The sequence below is a fragment of the Engraulis encrasicolus genome, unplaced genomic scaffold (genome assembly GCF_034702125.1).
Source record: "Engraulis encrasicolus isolate BLACKSEA-1 unplaced genomic scaffold, IST_EnEncr_1.0 scaffold_30_np1212, whole genome shotgun sequence".
NCBI lineage: Eukaryota > Metazoa > Chordata > Actinopteri > Clupeiformes > Engraulidae > Engraulis > Engraulis encrasicolus.
Window position 1 is genome coordinate 1,633,514 of NW_026945599.1, and position 17,641 is coordinate 1,651,154.

The window sequence follows — 17,641 nt, forward strand, 5'->3', positions numbered from 1 at the left end:
CGATCCATGGGGCTGTAGCTTGCAAAATGTTTAATGGGAGTGAATGGAACAAAACAAGCTTCATCCTCATTCAGGTTGGCATATGCTCCAGATTTCACATATGATAGCAGTGATTTTTAAAGGTTTGGATTTGCGTCTCGAGACCACTCATTTTCCGCATGCAAGAAAGGTTATTTTAGCTTTTGTGCAAAACTGTGTTAGAGACTACAACATGTGTCTCATGTATTTGACGTGAACCGAGTCTGAGACGTGCAGCAAACCCTACTGCTGCACTGCAGCTGAAGTAGCTGTGCGTCAGACATGCGACTTCTGTTGTGTAGTCCAGTGGTTCTTAACCTGGGGTGCGGGCACCCCCTGGGGGTGCGCCAGACATTTTAAGGGGTGCGCGGAATTTTGTTTGTGTTGAGGTTGTGACCAAAATTCTGCTTCCAAACGCTATAATTAGGCCAAATCAAGACCAAATTAAAACGTGTTTTGGTCCCCATATAAAATCATTAAAGTATTGATTAATATCTAAAGCTAGAATTATTGCAATTAATCACTCAAATATTTTTTTAGTGTGTATACACGCGTAGACGCTTAGGTTGGGGGTGCGCGGCTTGTCTTGGGCACAGGTTAGGGGGTGCTTCAAGAAAAAAAGGTTAAGAACCACTGGTGTAGTCCAAATAATTACATATTTCTGCACACACAAAACTAAAAATCGCTTGCCAAGTGAAGTCAACAAGCACACCATTGGTTATCATTAATTCTGAGGTACAGCACGTGAGATCGAGGGGGGAATGCGAGGTGGATCAGAATAAAGCTTTGATTAGTCCATTACAGCCCAGTCAAAGGTTTTGGCTTGCACAGCCCCATGAGCTGTCCGGAAGGGGCGGAGACTTAGGTACCCCATGGCGCCAAAAGTCCCCACAATGAATTCTGTGCTAAACAATGCAAGTCAATGGGCTCAATGGTAGTGTCTATGTAAATTCCTACGGGATAGGGTCCTTTGGAATTTATGAAAGGCATCTTGTAAGCTCTTAATTGCATCCTCTTCTTTCAAAGCTTTCCAATCATCAGGTATGGTTGCAGGGTTTAGACCACAATCCTGTGCAATCTGTTCATTGAAGTTTGCCATGAAGAATTTCCAGTAGGCTGTGGCCTCAATGCTTGCATCTCCAGTTATTTCCCAGTCAGGATAGACCTCCCTGTACTCTTTAAAGGGATATGAGTTCACAGTCTCATCTGTCTGAAAGACATTATCACTAATCACACTAGAGGAACAAATTGCTGTGATTATTACTTTTGAGTCTATGCTATTCCACAAACTTATGCCTTGAGGACGGTGAATGCTGACCGTATGTTTTTCATGCTCAGTTCCATCAGCATCACATGGTGCATGGCAGAAAGGACATATCTGCCCACAGCCAATCAATGCTTTAAACAGCACCTCTTGGGGCTTCAGAGGGAGAGACTGAAGCCTTTTAATTATGTCATCTTTGTTTTCATATGGAACACAAAGTGTCTGCCGCATGTCTTGAATGTGTACCTTAAGGTGGTCAGCAAACTCTTCTATACTGTTTTGAAATGCGCTGTTCATGATCAGGACATTTCGCAAAGCACCATCTGGCAAAATGAGGCCGACTGCACCACAGAGATGTTTGATGAATGCAGTCAGATTACCCACTGATCCTGGGTTGCATTTGCATGATGTGATTGTGTCAAGTATTTTTTTCAGGACATTATCAATAAGGTTTTGCTCCATTCTCTGCAATCTGTTTTTCTTTGACATTGTTTGTACAACTTGTTTAAGTATCCAATCCTCCACATAGGTCTCATAACAGTCTATGAATCGTTTGTAATTTTCATATTTGTTTTCAACAAGTAGGTCATACAGCAATCTGTACTGGAATAACGGCCGAGAGCTGAAGCTTTCAGCATCATTCCCATTCTTCATTTCATCAACAATTTCTTGTCCAATCCTCTTCTGAATGTAGTCGAGCACAGCAGGTTTCAGGCAATTATTGGCAAACTCAGCTGCCTTTCTATGACACTGATCTCGGTCATGATATAAATTTACAAATTCTAAGTAGAATTTTTCTCTGGCCCGTTCCAGACATATCTGTGGATCATTTTGGTTGATGAAGTTGTTGTGCATTGTCTGAAATGCTCCTGCGGCTATTCCAAAAAGGTGCATCTTCATAGAAGCCTCCACTTCATCATCAAACTTGATGTCATACCTTTGTAGCTCCTCGTCAATTTTGTGAAGAAGCTGATTTAAATGTGCTTGTTTGTAATCTTGCTTTTGCATTCTTATTGCAAAAATGAAGTTTTCACCTGCTGTTTTCACACACAGCAGATATGACCTGGCTGTGTTTTGTAATTTTGTCTTTTCTTTTTGTCTACGTCCTCTACGTCGGAGGAGCCATTTGTTGTTTTTCCTAGGTACAACTTTCCAGTGTTTTTCAGATGACATTTCATCTAGCTTGAAAGATTTCCCACATTCTGGTAGATTGTCCTCAATTAAGAGCTTCTGAATATGACCAGGGAATGTTCTAAAATTCCTTTTAAGAATATGAAAGGCATCTGATGTCACATTTTTCCTAGGTAATGGAGAGTAACGAAACTCAGACTGTGTACTCTTCCACATGTTCTCAAACTCTTTCGTCAGCATCTCATCACAACCATCAGTGTCGTTGCCTTTGCAGGATTTCAGTAAATCCAAAACTTTTGTTTCAGTTTTTTGTGACTGAGTGTTGTTGATCTGTCTGAGTTTCTTGCTACCATTTTGGATGTCCAGGGCAGCTCTTAGACAACATTCCATTGAGGCCTGTTCCTTCCGCCTGAGAGACTCAACACTAATCTCAAACTCTGCTCTGTACTTTTCAATCAGGTACAATTTATTGGATGAGTTATCAAAATAATGCTTCAGAGAATTCCGAATTTTCTCCTCTGCCTCATCAAGCTGCTGTGATGCCATCAACCTCAATGTTTCAAAATATGGTATCTCATAATCTGATTCTGTCATTCCACAGTTTAAGATCTGGACTTCTGCAGTTACACTCCACTTGTGCATTTCCTTCTGGAATTCCCACTCCCATCCATTCCACATTTGGCAAAGGTTTGAGTATGCTTCTGCATCAAGGCTATTCTTGAAGTTGAAAATGAAGTTTTCAAACCGAACAGCTTGCCACACCTCCTTTACTAGTCTCCAGAACAGTAACAGATCATGCCTTTCAAACTGAAGTTCTATCAGTGCACTGATCAAGCCCTTCTTCAGCTCACCCACTGCCTCACTGTAGCCTGCACTCACAGATGCCATTGGGGGACTTCCCTGCCAAAGCCCTGGGATGTAGTAGCTGTCTTTGTCAGGATCATAGTCCATCACATCAGTAAAGCAGATGTTAGCATTCCTTTTCTCCATTTTCGCAGCAGATTCTGTCATGTCATTAAGCAGTTGAATAAGTTTTTTTCTGCCAAGCACATTCTTGGCATGTGCGGCAACATCTCCTGCATTCTGATGTGCAAAGAGACATCTGGGTTTCTTTCCAACTTCCTTCATCCTGAGGAAGGCATGCACAGCGATCTGCAGAATATCCTTCATCTCTGTTCCATTTTCTGTAGAAATGTTGATGATGGTGACATCACTAAGCCCTATAACAAGAGTTGCTAGCTCATTGTCATGGACATAACTGTCTTCTTGCTCTGCTAACTCAGGAGATTTGAGTCCTTCTGTATCGATGATCAGGATGAAGTCACACTTCAGCTCATGCCTGGAGCTGTCCGATACTTTCACCAGCTGCATGAAGGCTCCTCTGGTGCACTTTCCACTGCTGACTGCAAACTGCATACCAAACATGGTATTTAGCAGAGTAGACTTCCCAGTGCTCTGGACACCCAAGACAGTCACAACTGATATAACACAGTTAGGTTGCACCAAGTTATGAAGGCTGTTGAAAATGTCCTCAATCCATCTCTGGGAGATGTTTGAAGCATCTCCATCCAGCAGTTCCAGAGGGAACCCTTCCAGCAGTAAATTAGCACATACACTAGGCAAGTGTTGAAGTTGTTTGGCTCTAGGGGTTTCTGGATCAAGAGCTGCTGACTCATACAGTTGTCCTAACTCTCTAAAGAAGTGTTCCAGGCCAAGGGAGCACTGGGAGATTTGTTCCGATAGCATTTGGACATCCATCAGACTGTGCAAAGACATCCTTAATGCTTTTAAAAAATAACTTGTCTCTGTTTCACTGTTTGAAATACCATCAATAAAATGAGTCATGTACCTGCTTATTTCTGTTTCTCGTTGCTTTGCTCTGAGGTTGTTCACTTTTTTGCTGAGTTCACTCTTGTATTGCTCAATGTCTTCTCGTTCTGACCTTTTGAGCTGACATTTTTCCCTTTCCAAGCTACTTATTTCTTTCCACATGTGCCCCTGACATGGCAAATTCTTATCTTTAAATTTGGCGATGTCCTTAATGCCAGTAAGAATATTGTTGGCCAACTTTGCCACTTTTCCACACTCAGTTAGGGATTCATCGATGTGTAAACCAGTCTTCTGGGCAATTTCTGCCATTTCCTCCACAGATGTGAGGTGTTTCTGTTTCTGAACAATGTCAGCAGTGAATTTTCGCAGAGTGGTGATAAACCCAGTTTCATTTTGTTCGCCCTTTATAATGACATCAACCATCTTCATCTTCCCTGCTACTTCAGCTAAGCTGTCTGCTTTAGATTTGCTCTTGTGGGGTATCACTAAATACATCTGGGAAGTTCTGTCTTTGTTTGTCAAAATGCTGACATCGGTTTCTGAATCATTAGTGAACACAAAAACCACAGCAGATATCTGACATAGGAAAGAGAATTGTGTTTCAAACAACCTGATGTCACCTCTCAGGTTAGCAAAAGCAATTGGCTGTCTGAACACGTCAATGCTCTTTCTCCCTGAGGGTAAGAACCAACTGATTTCTACAAGCCCATCTGAAATCTTACGGGGAATATTTCCACACTCCATATCAAAGTGCACAAATGTGCTGTTGCATTGTTGTGGGTGCCAAAAGATTTTATTGAGACAATTTGATTTTGACATTGTGCTGTTTCCCAATCTGACAAAAGACACTAATGGCATAGGTGTGATTGCAATCCTACATTCCACCGAGCCTTTTGGATTTTTTAAATCATATGGATTAAATGTTTTGACAATGTCCCTCAATGCCCATAGCATGAGCATGCTCTGCTGTGTGTCACAGTTTGGCAACAGTAAAGGGACAGCTAGTTGACACTGGGACATTTTTGAGCAAAGTGTCTGTTGGAGGTGGGGATCTGAGCAATGGAAGATGGCTGTAGTCAAGTCCAGAGGATTGACTGTTTCAGTCACACCTGTTTTCTTGTTAAAAACACTTGCACAACTGCTTGACGCATTACACCACATACGGTTTCTGATAACATGCAGAGGGAGATCTTTCATGCGCTCACAAACTTGTTTGAACATTGTGTCATGGCTGACTTCTAGTATTGTGCTGAGCATTAGTTTCTTGTTACAACTTGAAAGTAGTCCCAAATCTTGAAGACGTTTCTCTTGATTGGCTCCTGTCATAAAGAAAAAAAAACATAACTTAGACTTAGACTTCTTTATTGTCCATTAAACTTACATGAAATGGAAAATTTGCTTTGGTGGTGGCACAAGACACAGAAGACAGACACACATTGCAGTCAACACAATGAAAAATAAATACATCTATATATGCTTAGATAATAAGAAAAGATAAAACCTGTGGAATAAATTAATCTCATTACTCTGTCCATGTCACTCAGTTAAAATTTTAAAAACTACTTAAAATTTACCATATTACTGATAAGAGGAGCACACAGAGCTTTCTACGATGAGTTACGACGCACTGTGTTACTGTATAAAATTTAAAATTTAAAATGAGCAGATCACTACTGCTTAAAGACAATTGAGGAAGACATAGAGCTGAACTACTCTGTTACTCTGACCAGTTCTTTGTTTAGAATAGCAACAGCTGATAGTACAATTGACCGCTTGTAGCCATTCTTCCTTGCCATTGGTATTTTAAGTCTACGTCCAGATGGCAGCATCTGGAAAGCACAGTGGAACAATGGAACAATGATGTGTTCTCATAAATATGCCTCATTTAGAAGACAATACAAGACATTTATTGTTATTGTGTGAAACAAAACCACCCTTTTGAGGTAATTTTCTACTCTAACAGGAACACCTGTGCAATTGTGATGCATTGTAATTATAATGAATAAGTGTTAATATCACTCTGCTCTAGTCAGATGCTAGTCACTGCCAGTCAAACGAGACTTGCTGTTTTCCCATTCGCATACTCATCTCTCTTAAGCCCTATTCGGATGGGACTTGTTTTATGTATGGACATTGGGAAAAGTGATTTTATCTCTGAATGTCGGTAATAGAAATGGCCAATTCGTACTGGATTAAACATCTCAGTAAACAAACAGAAAGTAGGAGGGGTAAACCATCATGCACTGTTCTAACAGTCTTATTGTTGTGGTCACGTGCGTGCCATCTCTGCAACATATTACTGATATTACTGGAAAAGATCCTCCCTTTTCATGTATGTAAAATGCCATTTCTCAGTCAACATGATTTATTGGAATTTTAAGGTGGTGGTAAGTATTCATGAAAAAGGTGACATTTGTGAATGGGCAGCATGGATTCTAGAAATAAAATACTACAAATATTACACCTTTAGTGCACATTTAAGCCTATTTTTCCAAATCCATGAAGGCATGTGGTCCCGTACATATAGGTAGGATCAAATTCGGAGGGTATTACAGAGGGTAATTTCTCCGGTAAAACTTGTGGCGAAGTTTACTGACATACTCCGCTATTTTTACTGACATGGTGCATTCGGACGGCACTAAATTTCCTGGTTATTATTACTTAACCCCAGATCCCCCCATACAATTTGTCCCGTCCGAATAGGGCTTTATAAGAAGTGGATGGACCATACTATATACACTACTGGGGAGTGGGGATGTATTCCTAAATGTATGAGATGGCAACAGCATGGTGTGTTCAGCATTTCAATACAATTCAAACCACCAAATAATCAAGAAAATACAGCACCCGAACGTGACCCCTCCCATCATCCCTTGGATTTACAACGTTCTCAGCAATAGGCCACAGACAATAAAAACTGGGACAACATAATTGTCAACCATCATCACCAACACGGGTGCGCCTCAAGGTTATGTTCTCAGTCCATTTATGTACATGGGTCAGTGACATTCAGCAGTAGCAGATCAGGCAGCACGTCAACCACCAATTATTAATTAATTAATTAATGGGCATTAGATGTCGTTGCTGAGTGTTAGCCCCCCCCCAAAAAAAACGTCTTTGACCCACATACTTGGCTCATATGGCTGCCAAAGCTTAACACCCAATATCGCTTCCTGATTGTTGACCAATTAGGATAGAAAACCACTGTCATAATCTGCAACAGCATGTAATTGTCTGCCTAGTATAACTTTTCAGTAAGGCTTTAAGAGATTTTTTGTGACAACATACGGATAGTTATTGGTGAATTGTGAGGTTGACCACAGTTAAATCCAAAGATGAGACTCGTCATTGTTTTGGAAAGTGGAAATGGATATCACCAACTCCAACTGTGGCAGAATGGGTAAACATTTTGATGTAGCCGATGTTTGATATAACTACGGCTGAAGAATGGCACTTGCTTTGTGTGCTATCATTCTTTTTTTTGGGAGGGACTTCCTTATGAGGAAGTTCATGGCTCGGCCCGCCAAAACATCTTCTACTCGAGTCAGATACATTACGCCCATACTTTTACTGGATCATGTGATGTCAGGTGAATGCCCCTTTATGGAGACATTTGTTTAGGAGACCTTTAGAGACTCTTGGTTGAGAATGAATGGAGTTTCCTTAGTGCTGTAGATGGCGGCAAGGCACATCTCATGCAAGGCGTCACCAAGCACCACAGAAAGAGAACAAGAAGGAGGGGACCACAGACATCCGCGTTCCCATCATGCAAGTTGAAACGTCCGCGCATGGCGGCCATGTTAGCGCAGCCTGCTGGCTCAACCAGTTGCAGTGAGTTTTTGGTGATCCATACTCTTCAGATGGCCATAATTCCCTCAAATTTATGTGGGTTTTCGAAAGGCTTGGTTTGTTATACAGTATAAAAAATTCTGAACGTAAGTATTATGTTGATACTGCATAGTGATTAATATTCACGTTATATTATATTATATTACATTACATTATAATGTACATGGGCCTACAATCATGTATAATATGGTTTAGTAGGCTTATTCAAGTAATTAAATAGATCCCATAAACAAATGCACAAAGTATTCTTTTATATTTTGAGTAAAATAACAATTAAACGGTCCCATGTGTGCTACATTCTGCTTTGGGTTCGACAGCTCCACCCTGTGTTCAAAATGAGTCATGACGCTTAGAATGAAATTGTTGCGATGTAATCTCTCTTCCAGTACCTCATCTGTCGCCTTTAATTTGATGCAAATGCGATTAATATATGCCTTCCATCAACGTAATGCACAACAACGGTTAAAATGTGTATTTGCTCTTGGTCCATCTCTATTTTTGGACAAATAAATAAGTGGGAAGCATATTACTCTCCTGTGCGTTTTACCTCAGTCTGCACTTAAGTTTTAAGGAGCCCTACTATTTATATACACGTGTCAATATTTCAGCGAAATAACAGCATACATATTTCAGCATCTCAACGTCTCAATTCCTCAGTTAACTTCAGGTGTAACGGAGGCTCTGTGGAGAGTTTAGGCTGCGCTAATATGGCCGACCTGTGCGGACGTGCTTGAAATATGAGCTTGAAGACTAAATATCTAGTCTTCCTATATGATGTCTTTGGAGGGGACAATGTCCCTTAGGAGACAGAACAGACAGGATTTATGGGTTTGACGAGAGAGCAAACTCACATTTTTTTCCAGGTGGTTCTGCAGTTTAAGGGTGCTAACGGAGGAGCACAGAGCTCATTCAGAATGAATGTGGAGCTAAACCAATAGATGCTGACGTTGCTTTGGATAGAGAAAGTCGACAGCTTTCATTTTAATTTTCCCAAAGGCAGGATAAATTATCTTTCCAAATAGCACAATGTTTTATTTTTTAAGTCGAGTAGGTAAAGTAGCAGATGTCAAACACGTAACTTCTCCATTCACATGCAAGGATTTTTTGATATGACTATGTTTTTTGAAAAGTAATAAGAATTAGACATGAATTCTACTTTCAAGTTGCAGTCTGGATTTTAACTGACACATTTTGCTTGAAATGATTCTTACTTGTAGAGATGGATTTTTTCAGGCTTTTGCTTTTCTTCCCATTCTTCAGTACTGTTGACACGGCAACGGTGTAAACAGTATCAGGTTGTAAATCAAAGTAGCATTCCAAAGACTGCCTGATGAATGTCTTAAGGCATGTGTCCCCTGCATAGAGACTGATGCTGAATGAGGGATTGTCCAGTCTTTTTGGTTTAGTCCATTTCACTGATGTAGATGAAGACCGGGTGGTTACAGTCAGATTCTCTGGTTGTGGCACCTCTATAATTAACAACAAACAACAGCCAATCGTTGGTCTATATTTGGAAAGTTTTAAATAACTTCTATTTCTCTATACACCAAAGGGATAGAGCATCATACCTGTCTGCACAGAGGCTGAAACAGAAGGGCTGCAGCTGCCGTCATAGCTGAGTGTGACCACAGTGAATCTGTAGTCCTTCCCTGGATTCAGATCACTAATCACTACAGTAAGACCTTCCACCTCCAGGACCCTCCGGTCTTCTTCACACCTCCACATCACCCTGAACCTCTGTGGTCCTCTGAGGCCAGCTGGACATCCCCAGCTCAGACAGAGAGAGTCAGATGTCACAGAGGAGAACTGGATCTTGCCTGGGGCAGGTAGGGCTAGGGGACAAAACACATACAGTTTGGCTCTTCTTGTATTCTAATATTTCAATGTTACTATACAGAAGCATCAAAAAAGGGAAATGCAAAATACCTTGGTTCACAGAATCTGCTGGCTGTCAAAAAAGGAAAATTAATTATGATGGCAGTAAAAGTGACTTCTTTATTATTTATGTGCTTAAAGCCTCGTTCACACGCGTCGCTGCAAGTTACTCGCTCAGCGAATTAAGTCAATAGAATGTGTATGTGTTCCAGCGAGACGCGTAGGCGAGTAGTGTACAAGCGATGCTATGTGGGCGGATCCCGATTTGAAAATAGTTTAACTTCGAACGAGGCGAGTAAGCAAGTAACCAATTGGAATGCAGAGTTCGGTACTTCTCGCCTGTGCATTGGCAGTTAAAGCCGCGGGAACATTTAGCGAACCTTCCATGAGAGAGTGGCGAGTAGGCGAGCAAGCGAGAAGCTAGTAACTAGCAGCGATGTGTGTGAACGTAGCATAAGTGGGTTCAGTGATTACTATGCACCTGATGTAATTCAATGTCATCTAAGTGACAGAAGTTGTGTCCTTTGTGGTCAGGCACACATAATGAGCAGATCGCAGTCTGGTCTGATAAACAGAAAATCTCCAAAACCCTCTCATGTCGTTCACAGAGCCGCTTCTTCAGGTCTCCAGCCTCCACCAGACTGTGTTTCTGAAGTACTGGACATGTATAGTGGTGTCTCACATGTTCAGCACAGAAGGAGGCAGAGCAGGTTAGACAGGACTTTGGTGCTTTCCTGGAGCAGACGCAGCATCGTGCTTCTCCAGAAACAGCTGGGTTGACATCAGGGCTAAAAAAAAGCATTCATGAACATTAGTAATTATACAATAAAAAGCCACATTTCTATCATTATTTGTGAGCAACCATTTTCATTTTCATAGCTTCCAAATGTTACGAAAAGCTTCAGAAATGTTTTGTTCTTAACCCTTATAAGGCGCTTGGGTCTTTTTGACCCCTTTCCAGTTGTTGCTTGAGAGAAATAGTATCAATTATTATTTTTGAGATGAGATCCACGGGCTCATGTTCTGTGAGGAACATGAAGGAACCTTGCACGAGACGAATACTAGTGGCTTTATCCGAGAGCTGGGATTGTGTTTATTCACTTTCTTCAATGTCTCCTTATCTTCCTCTCTCAGTATTTGATGATGGTCTGACTGCGACCAAAACGTCTGCACTGCACTTGGGTAGCACTTTTTTTGTTTTTCATAATGCAGTAAAAGTTTACTATTGCATTCGGCATTGCACTGAGCGAGTTCCCCTTGTCTGTTTCTAGTTAACCCGCAGGAACCTATGCACCCACCAAGCACGATACCTCCACTGGAAAGAGTATGATGATACCTTACATTTTCTTATTTTTATAACAGAGGTGGTGAGGGCTAAAAGTCATAAATTCCTAGGCATGCTAGTAACATCAAACATGAGCTGGAGTTTAACACCACATCCATCGTGAAAAAAGCCCAGCAAAGGCTGTACTTTATTAGGATGCTCAGGAAGGCTGGACTGAATCACTGCTCTCTTAACCAGGCCTACAGAGGACTTGTAGAGAGCATCCTCACAAGAGGCATAACTGTCTGGTATGGCAACATAACTCAGGCTGAAAGGAAATCTTTGCAACGAATAATCAAGACTGCGGAGAGGATTATAGGCACAGCACTTCCTTCCATGGACATATATGTACAGCGCAGCCAGCGAAGAGCAGAGAGAATCGTTAAAGACCCACTCCAATCGTTAAAGACCCACTGTGCGATATTTTCACTCGTGGGTCTTAAGCTTCTGCTCACACTGCACGATGGAATTTCACTGTTTAAAAGTTCACAACTCACTACTCACGTCCTCACACTACACGAGCCGACAGTCGGATGCGAGCCAAATGCTTCCACTGTGCAATGCGACGGGCATGTTTCCCCAGTCTGCACAGGAGGAAACATTCGCAGCTGAGTTGGAGATGAGGTTGCGCTCAACAGCGAATCACACAGCCCTATTAATTTGCGCATGTGAAGTCTCAAATCGTTTCGTAGCACGGTTTTAACGATTTATGCACGAGGCACGACCAGAATTTCAAACAGTTTTGATTTTCTTGCGACCCTGCGATTGCACGATCGTCAGGCGAAATCGCTTGTCGTTACCCCATGTACACTGCACGATGGGAGACTCACGATTGACCTGCGATTGAGCAATAAATCGGCCCAACTACCAAAAAGTCTTGCGAGCGCCAAATCGTGGCAAAAATCGGGGCAAAAGTCGCACAGTGTACGCCCAGCTTAACTCTCTGCTCAAACACAAGAACTTCACATACAAACTGAGACACAGTAGAGCGGATGGCATTCCTACCAAAAAAGCAAGTTTTTTTTTTAACAGTTTCTTCTAGCAACAGTAAGGCTGATGGCAAAAAAAGAACATTTGATCCACTTTTGTTTTTATTCTTTTGATCTCTTTGATTTGTATCACTTTTTAATGTATTTTGTCTTTTTCCTATTTTTTCTATTTAATTCTATTCATGGTCGATTCTGCTCCAATGCACGTGCAGGCCAATTACGTCATATCTGTGTACAAACAGTGAAGGGATTTATAGGAAGTGATGGAGTCATTATTTAAAGTACTGTGTCGCATATGAAATATTAGCAATGACCTGGTTGTACTCTCAAACTCCTTAAAATAATAGACAGGACACCTTTAATACTTTGCAAAACTGATGTCCTTTCATAAAATTAATAAAATGAGCAGCATTTTTTAAGAGTTCTGCTGTAAAAAGCTATTATTATTATTATTATTATTACTATTATTATTATTATTATTATTATTATTATCAACATCATTATTAGTGTTATTATGATTATTATTATTAGTAGTAGTAGTGGTAGCATTAGTATTATGTATTATGTATTATGATTAGTATTATGTATAATTATTATTGTTATTATTATTATTAATAGTGGCCATGCCTCATAGTAGACGAAACATCCATTATTAAGAAAAATATAAAAAATATTAAAACACGAGTCACGAGTCAATTTTCAAGAAGACATGCCTTACAGTAAATCCGGAAAGAGATGGAAATATGGCAAGGAGAAAGGTATGTACTGTAAGTATCAGTTTCCATATAATGGCACAAACAAAAAGCAAAAAAGAAAAAAAAAAACATTACCTTTTGTCAGAATCATCTTCTCTGACGTTGATGTTGTGGTCAATTGATTCAGCAGCCCCCATTGATGACACACTTGATACCAAAGACATGATTCCAGCTGACCTTGACCTTTCAGATGAGAATGATGAATGTGATATGATTAAACCACTGAGACTTCTAAAACCTGCCCAATTACATTAAAACAAACTCAATATTTAATCTTCACAAACAGTCACCTGGATGACCCCAAAATAGTCTCAAAATAGTGGGTAAGGCTGCACAATATGTCGAAAATGCGAGATTGCGATATCAAGCGTTGCATTATGCGTATCGCGAAAATTACTTAATTTTCGATACCAAGTACAAATTGTCTGCGACTTCCGATCACCAACTGAATGTTAACAAATGCGCGAGAGATCAGCCAGCAGCATAAACCAAAGCCACACCCCCCATAGACAGAGCATGCAGGCATAGCAGGGTGGGACCTCCTCTGCTCTCAGCTTATTTGTTGTTACTTAAGTTACAAACAAACAAGGAATCAGAGACCAGAGATTCTAGGAGTATTGATAAAACCACTTCATCTGAAGCTTCCATTTCAATTTCATGGCGACAGCATTGTGATACAAGGACTTTGGAATACACTCGCCTCCAAAAGAGTTGTCGCCTACCCATCTGTTTGGAATAACAGCTAATAACCTGACTTTTGAATTAATCACTTGGCTTCAGAAGTCACTCATATGAAAGCTACAACCCTCTTGAATGAAAATGAATGTACAAAAATACATTTCATGCACCAAAGAAAGATTGACCCTTTAATGACCACAGACAGGGCAGATTTTCACAAGACAAAAGTTTTGTCGCCTATCGAACATAATGTGAAAATGAGCAGATAAGTCACTTCAAAACACTTCAAATACACAGATCGGGTGTCATACTTAATCACTGAATCACTCTCACCACTCCAGAAAATCAACTTTGGCCTTAGGTGTATGTTTAGGGTCATTGTAATCATGGAAAGCAACACAATGAAAATCAATGGAGTTCAATGAGAGATGGTGACATATTTGCTATTCGTAGAGCAATACATTTTTAACTTCATGATGTAATCAATGATAAAAGCCCTCACACACCAGCAGCATGTATGCAGTTCCACATAAGAGCTGTATCCCTCCCATGTTTGATTTTAGGCACCATGTATTTATTCAAAATTCTTCACATTTAACACCAAAGAAGTCTCTCCCACTGTCCTGTCTCAAAAAAGCCAGCCAATAGTATGTCAGGCCTAATTCTGACAAAAATGAAGGCTAATGGGACTCATACTCTGAAGTCAAGATCCCAAGATCAACCATTTTAGAACTGATAGCATCAAAACTATATGGTGCTGGAGATGAAGAATATGAAAAAAGAGAAATGGTGCATAACGTGAAACATGGTACAGATACAGCTCTTATGAGGAGCTGCATGCATGCTGCAGGTGTTTGAGGGCTTTCATCATTGATTACATCATGAAGTTAAACATGTATTGCTCTACGAATAGCGAATATGTCACCATCTCTCATTGAACTCCATTGATTTTCATTGTGCTGCTTTCCATGATTACAATGACCCTAAACATACACCTAAGGTCAAAGTTGATTTTCTGGAGAGGTGAGAGTGATTCAGTGATTGAGTATGACACCCAATCTGCGTATTTGAAGTGTTTTGAAGTGACTTATCTGCTCATTTTCACATTATGTTCGATAGGCGACAAAACTTTTGTCTTGTGAAAATCTGCCCTGTCTGTGTTCAATAAAGTGTCAATCTTTCGTTGGTGCATGAAATTTATTTTTGTACATACATTTTCATTCGGGAGGGTTGTAGCTTTCATATGAGTGACTTCTGAAGCCAAGTGATTAATTGAAAGTCAAGTTATTAGCTGTTATTCCAAACAGATGGATAGGCGACAACTCTTTTGGAGGCGAGTGTACATGTCAATTAGTGGTTGCAACTCCACCACAGCTCTGACCTCTTTTAACACTCGTGGTGTCAACAAATATCAAGCCGACTCGTGCAAAGCACAGCGTCCGATCTGCCTGTTTACACTACTGTCACATTCAGATATATCCGATCTGATTAAAATCCACATTTGCAATGGACCTGTATCTGATCTGAGAAGATCGGAATTCATGCGCTCTTATGCTGTTTACATATGGGTCGCATATATCGGATTTGTGTCACATTGTAGCAAAAAATCGAATATAAGTCACTTCAAGTGACTAGTCTAAACATGCCCTAGATGTTTCTCTTCATGGCCTGGTATAGAGTTTGATCCAACAAAGTGCATGCTGCTCACAATACCGTTGTCACTGACCCTGCTTCCCTTAAGAAAATGGACCATGGTTTTACTATGATTCAACAATGGTTTGACTATGATTTGCCCATGGTTTAACTATGGATGTAACCATAAGATTTATAAGATCTATAGCCATAAGATATTGTAAGATTTACTATAATTTAACTATGTAAAAATTAACCATGGTTTTAGTATGACAACTAACCATGGTTAATAGTTATTCATTACATTACAGTGAGCTGGAGCTTTTCTTTTTTTTTAATCCGAAGCGACTCACAGGCTATTGGTTACAGTCCCTGGATCAATGTTATGTGTCTTGCTCAAGGGTACTTCATCCATGGATGGAGGTCTATGGAATGGTGAGGGCAGGATTCGACCGTGCAATCCTAGAGTCCAACTCCTTAGCCATTACACCAAGGCTACTCACATGTAGTTAGTCAGGGTTTTCAAGTTTTCTTGGGTAACCAAGAAAACCATGGTTCGTGACTATGGTTTAACCATGCACCCCTTCCCCCCACCATGCTTTTTAAAACCATGGTTAAAAACCATGGCTTTAAAAAAGGGATTTTTGGGTGGGCGACCATGGTTAAAATAAAACGTGGTTTGGAGGGAACCATGGTTTATGGTAAAGAGTATACTATGCCATAAGTTAAACCATAGTCACAAACCATGGTTGTCATGGTTACACTAAAAACCATGGTTAACTATAATCCCTTTCAATTGGCTAAAACCTGTAACATTATCTTTCTTCTCTGCTAAAACAGAGAACATATCACTACGCATTTTCTCATCAAGGAAAAGTATAATACACAAACACATGCGTTTTCATATTAAGGAGCGTTCTGGCTGTGTAATGACAGTGTTGTTCTCCACCAGGGCTGTAGTGGTCAAATTAGAGGTGGGTAAACTATGATTTTTTTGATCAGACAGACCGTGACGTAACGCGACACGACGCAACGCAATGCTTTTTTTGGGGGGGGCGGTGTCCTCGGTGTATCTGTGTATCAACAGGTATGAAAATGGGTATGAGGCCAGGCATGATAGTAGGCCTATAAAGTATCGATGACCAAAATGGTCATTTGTTTAAAAGCCACTAGAACTTTTTGGCATGCACATTCATTTGTCTACTATAAATGACATTTAAAATCTCTTCAGTTAGGCCTATTAGGCATATCACATAATTTGTGTGATCATATGATGCAGAGTGTGCCTTTGTTACAATCCTAGATAGTAGGCCTAACACCTATAGCCTATTGGAGTAGATCAACAGCATAACAATGCAGCTCAATTTCATAGGCGTATTCCAATTTCTGCATTAGGTTTTTAAAAACAGATTCACCATCATGTAGGCCCATCTCAGCCATTCCCCACAAAGATAGATGGCATTAGGCTATATAACCTTGGAAACTAGTTATAAAAAACACAACATTTGTGGTTTTCAACTGAATTGATAATGAAATGCTATTAGGCTACAATTTAGGCTTATATCTTTATAAGACAGCTCACAATTTACCCCTCCACTGTCATCCATTAGGCCTACTTAGCTAGGCTACTTGTGGCATGCTCAGAGATTTGCAATAGGCACTGCAGCCATTAAGAGAGGAACTGGAGTTTTACCTACCATTAATAAGCTAACCCATACAGCGTTATCAATAACTGCAAAGGCAATAGACAGAAAAAGAAGCTGATGAAGAAGAAGCTTAATTTCTTAACTCAGGAATGAGTCCTTCTAGCTCTGAGAACTTGCTTTTGCAAATAACTTGGAAATGTCAGATCATGAAAGAATCTTGTGACAAGGTGTAACAAAACGTGTACCTCCCTAAATGATGGACTTGGTGGTGTTACTAGGCTTACTCCTGTGTTAGGTTACTTTCATACCTGGCTTCACACGCGGGATTGTTTTGTTTTTCGACTCCACCGCGCTTTCTATCGGCATTGCCGTCCGTAGAACCGGCGGAATGATGCGCTTTCGCTTTACATGGGGCGCACTGGCTTGTCCCCTACTTCTTTCGGACACACGGTGCGAAGTGGCTAGATTTGATGAGAAGGGCGTGACTAATTTGCGAACGGTAGAGAGAAACCGGCAGTGGAGTCAAATGGAATGGAATGAACATTACAATGCAGATGAATTAGGTCTATATTTCAGGCAGTCCAACGAAATCCCGGACATTTCTGAAATCCCCCCCGCACATTTTTTTAGGTCTCAAAAGTAGGGAAAAA

General features: G+C 40.5%; 1 protein-coding gene across 1 annotated transcript; it reads right to left on the reverse strand.

Annotated features, from left to right (window-relative positions):
- Positions 1-946: 946 nt before the first annotated feature.
- LOC134443323 (interferon-induced very large GTPase 1-like) lies at positions 947-9,871 on the reverse strand. The gene is made up of 3 exons (XM_063193174.1): positions 9,661-9,871; positions 9,304-9,561; positions 947-5,562 (listed from the first exon to the last, which is right to left on the reverse strand). Exons 1-3 carry the CDS (start codon positions 9,815-9,817, stop codon positions 947-949), a joined length of 5,031 nt encoding a protein of 1,676 aa, XP_063049244.1. The 5' UTR covers positions 9,818-9,871.
- Between the last annotated feature and the right edge of the window lie 7,770 nt (positions 9,872-17,641).

Excerpts from the sequence above, each read along its gene's own strand:
- LOC134443323 (XM_063193174.1), bottom strand. The coding sequence starts at position 9,817 with ATGTGGAGGTGTGAAGAAGACCGGAGGGTCCTGGAGGTGGAAGGTCTT. Across the intron at positions 9,562-9,660 it reads TTCAGCCTCTGTGCAGACAG|AGGTGCCACAACCAGAGAAT; the intron begins GTATGATGCTCT and ends TGTTAATTATAG. Across the intron at positions 5,563-9,303 it reads GAAAAAATCCATCTCTACAA|GAGCCAATCAAGAGAAACGT; the intron begins GTAAGAATCATT and ends TCTTTATGACAG.